The 12,661-nt window shown below is 45.6% G+C and overlaps 1 protein-coding gene across 3 annotated transcripts in view; it reads right to left on the reverse strand.

Moving 5' to 3' along the window:
- Positions 1-1,301: 1,301 nt before the first annotated feature.
- FLNB (filamin B) overlaps positions 1,302-12,661 on the reverse strand; it is a 70,893-nt gene continuing 59,533 nt past the window's right edge. For 2 of the 3 annotated variants that reach the window (XM_057417580.1, XM_057417579.1), the window contains 9 exons: positions 12,233-12,355; positions 11,414-11,680; positions 10,839-10,976; positions 10,633-10,748; positions 8,650-8,782; positions 7,475-7,651; positions 4,842-5,060; positions 3,693-3,896; positions 1,302-2,999 (listed from right to left, as the gene is read on the reverse strand). In XM_057417580.1, coding sequence (XP_057273563.1) covers positions 2,812-2,999; positions 3,693-3,896; positions 4,842-5,060; positions 7,475-7,651; positions 8,650-8,782; positions 10,633-10,748; positions 10,839-10,976; positions 11,414-11,680; positions 12,233-12,355 — 1,565 coding nt within the window. In that variant the 3' untranslated portion in view covers positions 1,302-2,811. The remainder of the gene's footprint in view (positions 3,000-3,692; positions 3,897-4,841; positions 5,061-7,474; positions 7,652-8,649; positions 8,783-10,632; positions 10,749-10,838; positions 10,977-11,413; positions 11,681-12,232; positions 12,356-12,661) is intronic. The other variant, XM_057417581.1, reaches the window with a different exon arrangement.

Genomic DNA, 12,661 nt, shown 5'->3' on the forward strand with positions numbered 1-12,661 from the left:
TAAGTGCACTGTGGGCTGTTAACCACCTCACTTCTCCCCAGGAGCCGCCAAGCACTGATTAGAAGTGGTGGATGTTCCTGATTGCATCTCTGTAATAGAGCTGCACAACACAAAATGCTATTCTCAGTTCTGAGCAACACCCAAGTATACAAGATACTGCTGGCCAGTGACAGCCATCAGAAACAGATGGAAGCAAGAACTTAATTTTAATCAAACCGGCAGAAAAGAACACTTCCACAGCTAACGGCAAAAAACCCATGCCAGTCCTCCATGAATAATGAAGTGCACCTCATACCATTGCAAGTCTACTGAGCAAGAAGCACTGGCACACCAGTAACCAAGTACTGCGATACCCCAGCCCTAGAGCTGCCTGCTAAGGTGGGAACTGCAAATGAAAACCCTTGCCAAGGTGCCAAAGACCAAATGCACAGCACAGTTTCCCCCCCCAAACACCACTTCGTGCCCAACAGAAAGTCAGTCTTCAGCTGCCAGAGCTGGTGGAGTTGGCCGGACCTTGTTGCCAAAGAAGATCAATACAGCCATGCTGCACCAAAACCTCGTGTCATCACCACCACCCCATGCTTGCTGCCCCTTAGCAAGTCCATTTTTGTGGCCACCCTCAGTTGTCAGTGCCCAGGCAACGCAGAATTGCTTGCTTTTGCTGGCGGCAACCTCAGACAAGGTAACAATCAGGGTCCATCAGCTTCACAGGCAACTCCCATTAACTTCAGATCATGATTAGACCAAGGTGCCAAGTGGTAACAGGCAAGAGGCGGCCAGACAAGCCCAGGCTTATTGGGAACTAGGAATTACAGAGGCACGAGGCTCTCGAGGTTTACTCAACCCAACAGCTGCATCCAGTTTTTTGGGGTTTGTTTTGTTTAGCAACATGAAACGGGAGGCTCAGGCTGACATAGCACACAGCTAATGAAACACAGCTAACTATAAAAAGGAAATAATCTGATAAACCCAAGGCAGGGGAGCCTTTGGTAACCGCTGTGTCTCAGGTTTCAGCAGGGCTTCCAGCGGGACCATGTTTGGGAAAACATCTGCTGGTTTCCATGGCCCTGTGCCGGAGCCAGCCAGCTCCAGGTACAGCATCCTGCTGGGAAACACCTTCTGCAAACAACCACAGGGAGCCTGAGGAGCCAGTGAGTGCCAGCAGTGCCTCAGGATCAGACCGATAACAGGTTATGCCCACCTACCTGCACAGCTCACAGGCATGGGGTTATTTGGGCTGCCTGAAGCTGCTGCTTGCTGTAGTTTGAGCTTTACTGACTACATATGAAAAGAATCCAATGTTGGTTTTAACATGCACATTTTAATGAAGCAAACATTTCTATTTAATAAGTTATAAGATACAATTTTACAATCCTGCATTTTATTCCAGTTTATTTTGTTTTTACTTCCTAGTTTACAATGTAGTGAGCATTTCACATTAAGGCACAAAAAAAGCACAGTAAAAAAAAACCCAACCTTCCTTTATTTTCCCAATGACTGTGCTGGAGAGTAGTGCATCCACACATAACTACAGAACAGTAAGCATGAACTTCTCCCTAGGGTCAGACAGTGACGTTTCAACGGGTTCTCAACAAATCCTACCTTCTCCTAATTGCAGAGTTAAAGCTCAGTTGAAGGGTTTACTAAAGCCCCAGCAGCTGACAGCAACTCAGATATGGACTCGGGAAGTAGCATGGAGTAATCCAGGACAGACAGACAAATTAATAAGGAAGTTTTCTTTCCCCATCCCTCAGCCTTTTGTGGTGCAAGGGGAATTTTAAGAGAGATGAGCGTGCTTCAGGCATGTCCTTGGACTGAGCTACAATAAAATGACTTGCACCAAAGGCAAGTTTGTTGACTGGTATTGCTGTGATTGGTAAATTCATACACCCACCCTCCCTCCTGCCCGATACCCAATTACAGATTTGGGGTCCCATCCCCAGGCTGGCTTCTTTGCACCATCTCAGCTACTTGCCTGGCCCGCAGCCTCCAGGGCCTTTATTTAACCCAGCCAACCCAGGAGTTGTTCTTAAAATGAATGAAAAAGAGTGTGGGGAGTTAGCTGTAAAGTCACAGAAATCTCAGCAGAATCCCAAGCTAATTAAAAACCGCATCATGGCCAACAAGCTACCTGTCTAGATTTACAAAGCGTACAAAGTTTAGAAAGGCTGAAAGCTTCCAGGAAGTCTTTTTCAGTCTGCTTTTGGTTTGCTATAAAAGATAAACTTTTCCTAAATGTAAACCATTAGCAAAGCATTTTCAGAAACATTTCGAGTGGTAAAGCCACTTTTAGTAGCTTTTTATCATGTTAAGCGTTAAAATTGATCAAGTATACAAAGGCACCCATTATAGTACCAGTTTTACCTCATTTCTTTACAGAAAAGAATTTGAACTGGGGACAGCCCATGTCATATTCCATAACTAAAATGTAAAGTCTCCAGTCAAATAAAATCAGTAGTTAAGATATCCAATTACAGAGACAAATTCCAGTTTTTGATTAACATCTAAAGTCTTTAACATCCGCAAGGGAAATTAGTGTCTAGTTATCCACATGATTCTCCAAACATTAACAGTGACCCAGACAGTACTGCCAAAGTACAATTTGAGGAGGACATTAAATAGATTGGCATTAGGTTGGTAAGTAGGATAGAAGTGAAATGCTTGTAAAAAAATGAAGTTACAGAGTTTATGTCTGACTGCATTGAAATGTGAGCCGTGTGTATCTAGATACCGCATTTCGCAACAGGACTGCACCCAGTATAACCCTACATCTGAATTGCAAACAAAGATCGATTCCGATGCCCAGCGAGTTTAAGGAACAGTGACATGGAAGGGACTCCCAGGGATGTGCTCGTCACCCCACTTCACTGCCAGAACATAGTCACCCCTTTCCTTGACGACGTACGTTACGTTGTACTGATGGCTGCCCAAATGCTTGATGGATACCTCTTCACATGGTATTGTAGGCCCGTGGACGCCAACTAACAACATATTTGAACCTACAGCAAAATAACAGACTGTTAGAATTGCTAAGCCTAAATAAACAAGCATGGTTATACCATAATTTATTAGCCCCATAACACAAGGATTTTGTTGTTTTAATTCACAGAGTGGCAGTCTAAGGTATGGTTAAAGTAATTTGGTATAAGAAGGAATTTCATTTATAAAAGCCTTCAACCTCATAGAGGCAAGGGCTCATTTGTGTATTTTGCAAGACCTGAGAGGCTACCACTAACTAACTAGAGCACAGGAGACATTAACAGTGCTTGTGAAAACGAGCAGGCACTGTTGGTCAAGTACTTGGTTAGAAGTTAATAGCAGAGACCAGTGAACATGGCTGGTCTGTAATCCTACCACCGCAATGCTCCCAGAGGATAATGATCAGCTCTCAAGGCTGACGGGAACACTTTGCATCACATGCTACAATCCACCAGGAGGGCTGCTCAAGTTCAGCAACCTGTTTGTTCTCATGCCATAACCCTGTGGTTTCTTTCAGGTGCACCTGGCTCAGATAAAGCCATGTGGAAACGAACTGGCATCTTTACAGCCTCTATATCAGGACTGATTTGGTGAGCACCATGTAGCATTTAGAGTTTTTCTTTAGAACTAAATCATCCTCTCAATCTCTGAATTTTAACTCTTCAAATTGATTTAGGCAAACAGAAAGTCCCATCTGGTTCCTATACTCATACCTGCTTTGCTGCAGTCCACAGAGAAGGAGCTTTTCTGACCCACAAAAGCCTTTGAGAGTCCTGCTCCCCGAGAAACCACTTTGCTAGCATCCGAGGTGGATTTGGGAATGGCGCTATAGCAAGTTTCAGTTGATGACCTTGTAACTGACTCTACCAGGATGGAAGAAGTTTCGTTAGCACTGCCTGGGCTAACCAGTCGCTGTCCTGGAAACAGAAAAGGTTTCAGATAATCAGATTCACCCCATCTGAAAGGCGTTTACAAGGAGGTTTCAAAACCCTCCTAATGACTAGCACATTCTGCATCCAAAATGCATTTTTGGAGAGGAGCAATTTCCCTCTTGGGACTTTAAGCCAACATCTTTGAGCAACACTGGCAACAACCCCATCCCAGAGCCCTCGAGTGGTTAAAGGACCACAGGATCTTCAAGATGTATTAAGCAAAGCTGGCTGCTGAAGAAGAGTTAATTGTGCTCCAATCACCAAATGCCAAAAATGACTTGAGTTGGCAGAAAAGCAGGTGCAATTTTGCAACAACCCATTTTGAAGGCAGAGCATGTCCCAGCTCAGGGAGGTGCAGGCCCTGCCATCCGCTCCCAAGAACATCACTGCACCACAGGCACCAGGAGAGGGCTCCCCAGCTCAGGGGCAGCAGTAGAGGTGAATTGCAGTCTGCACTTAAACACAGCACTGGAGAGAGAAAGAGCTTCCTAAATAGCCTTCCTCACATCATCTAAAAGCCTCCCAGACATTACTGACCTTTGCTTAGGTGACACCTGCACCACCAAAATGAGACCAAGAGGGACATCACTTATGCTGCAGGTGACCAGGGTTCAGGCTTTGGGGGGGGGGGGGTAAATACATCATATTTTCCTTCTACCAATGCAACATCCTAGCGCTAGGTCAGGATTTCATATTCCCCCATGCAACATTTACAGCACTCCACTAAGTCAAGCTGCAAACACTGTGGCTAATGCTCCTGTCGCCTCTCCTGAGATCCCTCATCTAGGCTTTGGAGGTGATGGGGAGAAATGTTTCTCTTCTCATGCTTTTGGGCATCTAGACCTGAATGCCTCACTATCTCAGAGGGACGTGTTTGCTCAATGACACAAACTACTTCAGGCACACAGTAAACACCGGTTAGCTTTTTACCTGTAACCTTTGCCTTGAAGGGGCTGCCCACTATGTGGTTAGGTCCACCATATTTAACTCCAATTAAATAGTTTCCTGGAGCCATGGGTGTGTACATGACTTTGTAACCTTCTGGAGTTTCCTGGCAGTCCATTTTCACCTTTGATGGCCCTTCAATTGTAACAGACAGGGTACCTGGACCAGCCTTGGTCGTGTTAATGAAAAACTCCGACTGCAATCCTAGAAAGATGTAGCACAGTAAGAAACACTCCTCACACCCAAGGTTACACAAACAGCCTCAGTTATTACACAGGGATGGGTAGTTCAGTACAAGACAAGGCTGCACATAGGGAGGGACAGCACACACACACCCCTAGCATCTTCACATGGGGCTCTGCACCCCAGCAGCCTCCCCACCAGCACTCAGCTCCCTCCTCTGCTCCAGTTATGCGACTGTGTGGGAGAATGGGTCATGAGAGCCCTTCAGGGACAAAATGGAAGTAATTTGGAATCAAAAGACTGGATTGCAGAGAAAACTCTAAGAACAAGAGCCTTTCTGCTGGGTGTTGGAGCCTGCGCCAACACAGCCAGCCTCCTGCAAGGCTAAGCTTGGGAAAACTCAGAGCCATCTCACTGCCTGGACTATAAATCAGCAGTGAAGAGCCCACAAGAAAGCAAGAGAGACAAGGGACAGGAGATCTCCTGGAGGAGATGGGTGTTTGAACTGCTTGGCAGCAGCACTCCAAGCAGTTTGTGGAAACAAAAGCTTGTTTAATTACAGCATCTGGTTAACACAGCTGAATTATTGCTGCTAATACTAAGCCAATGACACAATGCCAGGAACACAAGAAAAAATTAAGCCAGACTTTCAGCCCCCAAATAATTTACTGTCGAACTCTGGCTTCAAATATTTATGATCTTTAGGCTGTTTTATGAGACACTGCTAAGGAGGAATAAGTGCTTGAGCTCAGTCAAAACCAGGATGGTTATGGGAAAGTTCATGCATGCAACTGAAGCATGCAGGCGTGGTGGTGAACTAGGGAGAAGTTCCTAGCCTCTCCTCCACACAAGAGGCTGCTGTGTCACAACGCTGAAAGAACCCAGCTCCCACAGATGATTGTACCATCTTCCAGGGCTTTAGCAGTAAATCTCACTGGTGCTGCCTGTGAGGCAACATGCGCTGCTCAACTAGAGGAAGATTAATTTCCAAAGCCAGCAAGCTACACGCAGCTTCTCACTGAAGACTTCTTGCTCCCATGTCACTGCTCTTTCCCTGTGCCCCAGATGAAAGCCTGCTTTGTTGGAGGCTGCAGACATGCATCCCTCCTGCGGGGACGTTTCAGGTGCTCAGCCACCGGCTATTGAAACCTCTACACTAGATCATTGTTCAGAAACTGCTGCGCAGCAGCTCCCAGGGCACTGAGCTTTTGGCAGCCGGCAGGACTCAACAAGGGGGCACAGAGTAACTTTGCTGAAGTTAAAGTCTATTTAGATTAAAAACAAACAACCCCGAGCGCTTTTATAGATGAAGAAAAATCGCCCTGTCCCTGATGCATCAGTGGCTAGTATTAATGAGTGCTTTTGTTTCCACCTATTAAAGCAGCACAGGCTATAGTATCTTTATTTTTAGACAGTATGGCTGCCTGTTTCCAAAACCAACTGCTGGGTTTCTCCAGAACAGCAGAAGCTTTGACTAAAGAACTGCAGTAGTTATATTTTTTTCCCCCCAGGGAAGCAAAAAGGTATGAAATGGGGTCCACAAAAGACATCAATAGATAGGGTGAAAGGAATGAGCTATCACCTTGCCTATCAAAAGGTAAAAAACTATCAGTTTTACACTGCTGTTCACCTGTGTGTGGCCTAATAGAGCACACAATTAAATAAACCAAAGTGCACATCCTGGAATGTTTTCATACTTTCTTACTAAGGCAGTAAATCATATCAATAAGAAAAAAACCCACCAAACCCTAAACCCTACATTCTTGAGTTGAGAACTATCAGATGGGGCAGCCACAGCAGATAAGTGTCAGACTTCCAAGAAGAGTCAGCATTCACACTGCATTTGAAGCACGTGTAGCACACTACAAACAGAACAATACACCATACTCCCTGGAGTTTACACATCAAATTAAATTTACCTTGACATTCCTTAGAGATGCAAGCACTGAAGAAAAGCTAACTGGGTACAGCCTTGCACTCATTTAAGTAACAGGGGTATGCAAGTTAAACAAGACTCCTTCAGCTAGACAGCCAACTCAGTATCTGCATCCACAAAAGCCTCCAGCCTTTACTGTTCATGTTCATGCGTGGAAGGGAGCCAGAGCACCTTGGGAGCACTTACACGGAGCTACGCTAGCCAGCAGAGTCGTAGCCCAGCTGCTAACCAGTTCAAGTGAACTCATGCTGCAGTTGCTGGTTTACAGAGGCTTTAAGTTTGTTATGTCTCAGTATAACCTGCAGACTCACCAATCGATGGTTGTAAGACTTGAGGAGCATGCGGAAAAGCAGAATTAGCCTATGCCCAGGTCAGCAGAGAATGTGTTAGTTCAGCTGCCTTAGCAGGGAAAGTCATGTACATGCCTAGGAACAGGTTCTGCCTCTCTCAACATCCAAGAGCCAACAGGTCTGCAGCAGAGCTGTAAAAGCAGGATTACCTGTGGTACCACTCTCCAGGCCGGCCCCATATGCCGTGACGAGAGCAGGGTTGCCCGCCTGCCCAGGCTCCCCGACGCGCACTTTGAAAGGGCTGCCCACAACGTGGCTCCCATTGAACTTCACATCGATCGAGTGGATGCCGTTCTCATGGGGGATGAACCGAACAGCATACTTATCTGCAAGAGAGGATACAGCAGAGAGAACAATAAAACAGCAATTAAACCACTGCAGGGCTGGGTAGCAACCCTAGCAAGGCTTCTGTAGTGCTTTGACATATTTTGGTCTCACCTTAAGACAACTCAGCAACACAAGCTGCTAAGCTCATACTTAAGTAGGAAAACACTGTATTTATCACAAGAGGTGTCATGAGTTGCACTTTCACCTTGTCTACCAGGACCTGATCTCAGCTGTCATCTAGTCTGCAGGGTGAGTTTTAGTGTTATTTGCCTCACATGTGCACTAAACATGACAACTTAATCACAGCCCAACCTGTCAGCAGGCAAGGGAGCAGCACAGAGAAGTAAAGCAGCTGGTAAGAAAAGGCCAAATCTTACCAGTGGCTTCTCTGACTCCACAGACACCACACCTTTATTTAATAAAGTCAGCCAGCAATTTGCTGATATTTAACATTTTTGATTGCTCGTTAACCCAGAGAAGGGACTGATCTTCCCCAGCCAGACAGCTGCTGTCTGTAGTAAAGACCATAAATCATTCAGGCTTCAAGAGAAAAAGAAAAGCTCGTTGCTGAAATCAGTGCTGAGCTTTCTGTAGTGTTTGCTTATATTTAGCTTCCTTGGCCTTTCGTATGAAGGAGTGCAAGTTAAAAATAAACTATTACTCAAAGATGGAAGCATAGCTTTGAAAAATAAACTTCTTCCCTGGCTAAATTCAACAACCGCATCTTATTCCATCTATGATTAATATCATAGATGCAAGCCAAGACTTAAATATCTGTATCTTACACAAGTTAGGCCTCAGTCATTTCAGGAGCTATCTAGCAAAGCATAGATATGACCAAACAACTCTTGACAGTATGAGGTCACTCTCCAAGCCACGTGCTTGTCCCTTGGGTACACTGTTTGCAAGCCAAAGGGACTGAACTCCCTTGCTATGGGGCATGAGCGCGTTTTGGAGGTCACCCAGTTTGCTTCAACCAACGTAAAGCCGTGCTCACCTGGCTCCAGCTCGGACACATGGCACTCTTCTACAGCTCCGGAGGGGCTGTGGACTTTGGCATCGATCTTGCCCTTTGCCCCGTTCAGCCTTATAGCAAAGGATGCTGGCTGATTAACTTTTAATCCAGACTCCTGAGAATGCAACAGTCAGATTATCAAATCTAAACTTCTCGTTTCAGACAGCACAAGATTTGTGGCAGGGAAATAACCACTTTTGCACAGTTTTTCTTTTTCTTTTTTTTTTTTTTTTTCAGTTTCAACAAAAGGCATAAAGCTGTGACTTGTCTTTACTCTCAGATCAGAAGCTCTCTCTCCCTCAGGGGGTGGCTGACTCAGTAGTCACCCACGTTGGCTAGGCTGATTTTTCCCATGGTAACACACTAGTATGGGAAGCCAACAACTCTGCCAAATCAGGCAGAGGCAGGTTTAGGATGCTAATCACCCGTTATCACTGAAGTCAGCCTGCGGTATTCAGGCACTTGATTTAAAGGATGCTTAAGCTATAGCTCCATTTTTCAGCCTGTTCATTCATTCCAGATTCATTCAGGGGAAAACCTCTGATAATTCAGTTGTCTGAAAGAGTAATATGCATGTTTATATTTGCCGCAAGAGGCTGCATTTAGAACGCCACCACAAGACTTCTTAACATAAGAAAGCAATTTAAATCATGAAACCAGATGTTGCTGTGTGTCAGGCCATCGGCAGAAGGCAAGGCAGCTCAGCATCCGTGCTGCAACGGTCCTCAACCGGAGCAGCCCTTGCAGCTATCCAGCAGTAATATTTTACACTTAACATACTTTACCTGATTTCGTTTTCAACTAAATCCTGAAGAGGGAAATAAATGCAACTGAGTAGAACTGAGGTACAATATATAAAGCAAGTCCCTGATGTGGGTTTAGCAAAAACTGATGCTGCCCACTGCGCTCTGTTACTGAATACTCAGCTTTATCTGCCTCTCCAAGACTCAATTGAAGTGAGTATTCCTGTCAAAGAGTCTTTAAATGAAACACAAGAGAAACATCAGTACCACAGTGACTAATTAACGCCCTTGTAACTCCTGGTTAGAAGAGATATTATCAGATCAGACTGCCGTGATTCATTTACACTGCCATGGTGGAGGAGTCCTGCAGCCCAGACAAACTCCTGGGGGCCACAGCTGGGATATATCCAAAAAATCACCACAACTGAAGTACTAATTGGTTATCCTCCTTGATGAGAACTGAGGTACCATATATTTAGACACAGATTCTCAGGCTCACATCCAAGGTTCTGGCTTCGAAGATTTAAGTCAGGCCTTTAATGTCACTTGTATTTTAATGTACGCAGCCACACACATACCAAAATGATATGGTGAGGTTAAGGTGAGGTTAACAGATGAGCCCAGACCAACTACAAAGCTGTGATTCACTCTGAGATTCACTACTGTTCATGAATCATCAGAGCTGCAACTGTGGTTGCATGACCTCAGCCAGCACAAATCTGTGCTCTGAGCTAACGGTGGGGCCCCCTCCATCTGCCCACTCAAATGCTCCAGCAAGGCTGCAGCTACATCCCAGCCACGCAGCCCTGCACTGATTCGCCTGTGGAAACCCTGCTCCTCAGTCAATGTGCCAATCAAGTAACTCAGTATCAGCACAATCACATTCATGTTTCAGTTCTCCCCTGGCTAATGTGGGTGGAAGACAAGTTTTACGTCCTCCAGTGCTCCTTCTAGAGCCTCTTATTCCTAATTCCCAAGTATTACACTCAGGTGAGCCTTCTGCCTTCATATTTTGGCTAGCTAGAGCTGGGCCAACTCTACCAGCCTGTTACCAAAGGGCCAGCTGCCAAAAATCTCTCTCTGGCTGCAGGCTAAGTTTTAAAACAAGCACCAGCCCAGGCAAGGCTATTATTAAGAAGAAGGGACAACCATTTTGGTCTTGGAGAACAAGGACGAAATCGGTCTGTGTGGTAAGTTTTGGAGATGTTTCCTTATGTCTCACCTGAAGGCTAGTGACAGTGAGCCTACGAGCATCATCGGAGGGGGCGATGACAGGAACCAAGTAGGGGCTTTCAGGAATGTGTTCATCATTGAACTTTATGGACACTTCATAGTTGCCTGAAGGGAGAAAAGAAACAGGGAGTGTCCTTAGTTTCTTTGAAAGTAGCATTCAGTGTTATTTCAGCATGACTTGGTCTTGGTATGTACCTGGCTCTTGAACTATGTATGATACACCACAAGATCCATCTTTATGGTCCTCAAACGCAATTTCTGCTTTACTTGGGCCTTCCACAGCAATAGACAGTCCTCCAGCTCCAGCTTCCCGTGTCCATATACTGAACTCGGCTGTTGAAACACAAAAAAGCACATATAAGAGTCAATTTGCTGCTTCTGGGCTGCAGCTCCTTCCTAACAGACCATGCAGCATCCCATACTTATGTGTATGAGGAAAGGTACCTCATCCCATCACCCTGGGTGATAACACTTTGCAGTTTCTCCAAGAGGCTCCTATTAGCCTTGAATTAGCCTGTCTGCCCATATAACACACCTTACAGGCTCAAGCTCATCCTGTGAGAGCAGTTTCCAAAACAGAAACTGCTTTCTGTTCCAGACTGTATCTGCAGGACGCAGCAGTTATTATTTCTCCCTGTCTTGGGGTGAACCTACAGTGTTACACTAACCTCTGCTTAAGCTTTCAGAGGACAGGTCAGTAGAAACCAAGGCACTGTGCTGCAGACCTGCACATGGTCGGCACTGGACCCTAGTGCAAGCAGAGGACTCACCTGGGACACCTGTCTCTCCGCGCTCCAGCCCTGGGCCTCCAGCTCTCACTTTATGGGCTCCTCCCTCGCCCAGCGGTCCCACCGTGAACTGGAAAGGGCTGCCCGGCACCGGCTGCCCTCTGTATTTGACATCCACAGTGTGGACTCCCATTTCTTGTGGCACAAAGCGGACGCAATAGGTGTTTTTGTCAGCTTCTACAATTTCAGCATCAAAGTTTCTCCCAGAGGGACTAGTTACCTGGGCTGCCATATCCCCACAATCAATTTCTAACAAGAGAATAAAATAAATGCAGATTAGAAAGTGACAAATGTTTTCGGTATTTTGTTTTTGGAAGGAGGACCTGAGCTCACACAGTACAAATGACAGAAGAGGCACGTAGGTGCCAGATTGTATGCTGTGTGTGGCTGAGCAGCAAGCCTGTCCAGTTACAGCAGGTGTTATGGAGGCAGGTGAAGAGACCGCCTAAGCCAGCTAAGACTGGCCTGTATCATTTACATTTGACACACAGCAGTACAAACACTTATCAGCCAACAAGATGATCTTAAAACCCTGGAGACAGGGTGAGCTGTGCAACCCATTCTCCAGCCTCCTGGACACAGAATAGATTAAGGCCTCCCGGATACTTATTTCCCTATATGCTAATCAAGTTTATGTTTATTTTTAACCCTTCAGAGAGACCACACTACCAGGGTCTCTTTCCTCAACTATCTTTATATGAGGATGTCTTAACAACACTGAAGTTCCTACTTCTATTGCTTCAGGTAGACCCAAGCTATACAAGTGTAAGTTATGGTTATGAGGATGACAACATTGGTTACCTGGAATTTTTAGGTTCAGATCACATATGCTTCCTACTGTTGCAACAGACGGAGCCCGTCTTGTTCGTGTGATGCTCTCCTTAACTCTTCCTTCACCACTTATCTTCACAGTAAATGGGCTGCCTGTAAGTACCACAGCAAGTCATTCGTCCTCTGCTCATTACACACTGCATAAGGGGAGGCATGAAAGCTTTCTCTGAATTGTAGTGGATCATAGGGGAAGTTTTAGAGTCAGCTAGCAGTCAGGTCCAAGTGAAATACATCCATGTTACCAGAACTTGGATTGCTGCTGCTTGTGGAGGGTACTGGTAGGACCTTCTTGAATCTTTGAGACTTACGGTCCAAGCCAGATGACACGGCCCACCTGCAGCTCCAGTGCACTGGCCAGTAAGGCTTTTGTCTACTAACCACAAAGTTCCCAATGCTTCT

Source organism: Pezoporus wallicus, unplaced genomic scaffold, assembly GCF_028554395.1.
Source record: "Pezoporus wallicus isolate ANWC-B61680 ecotype Strahan unplaced genomic scaffold, APGP_CSIRO_Pwel_v1 contig_8542, whole genome shotgun sequence".
Taxonomy (NCBI): domain Eukaryota; kingdom Metazoa; phylum Chordata; class Aves; order Psittaciformes; family Psittacidae; genus Pezoporus; species Pezoporus wallicus.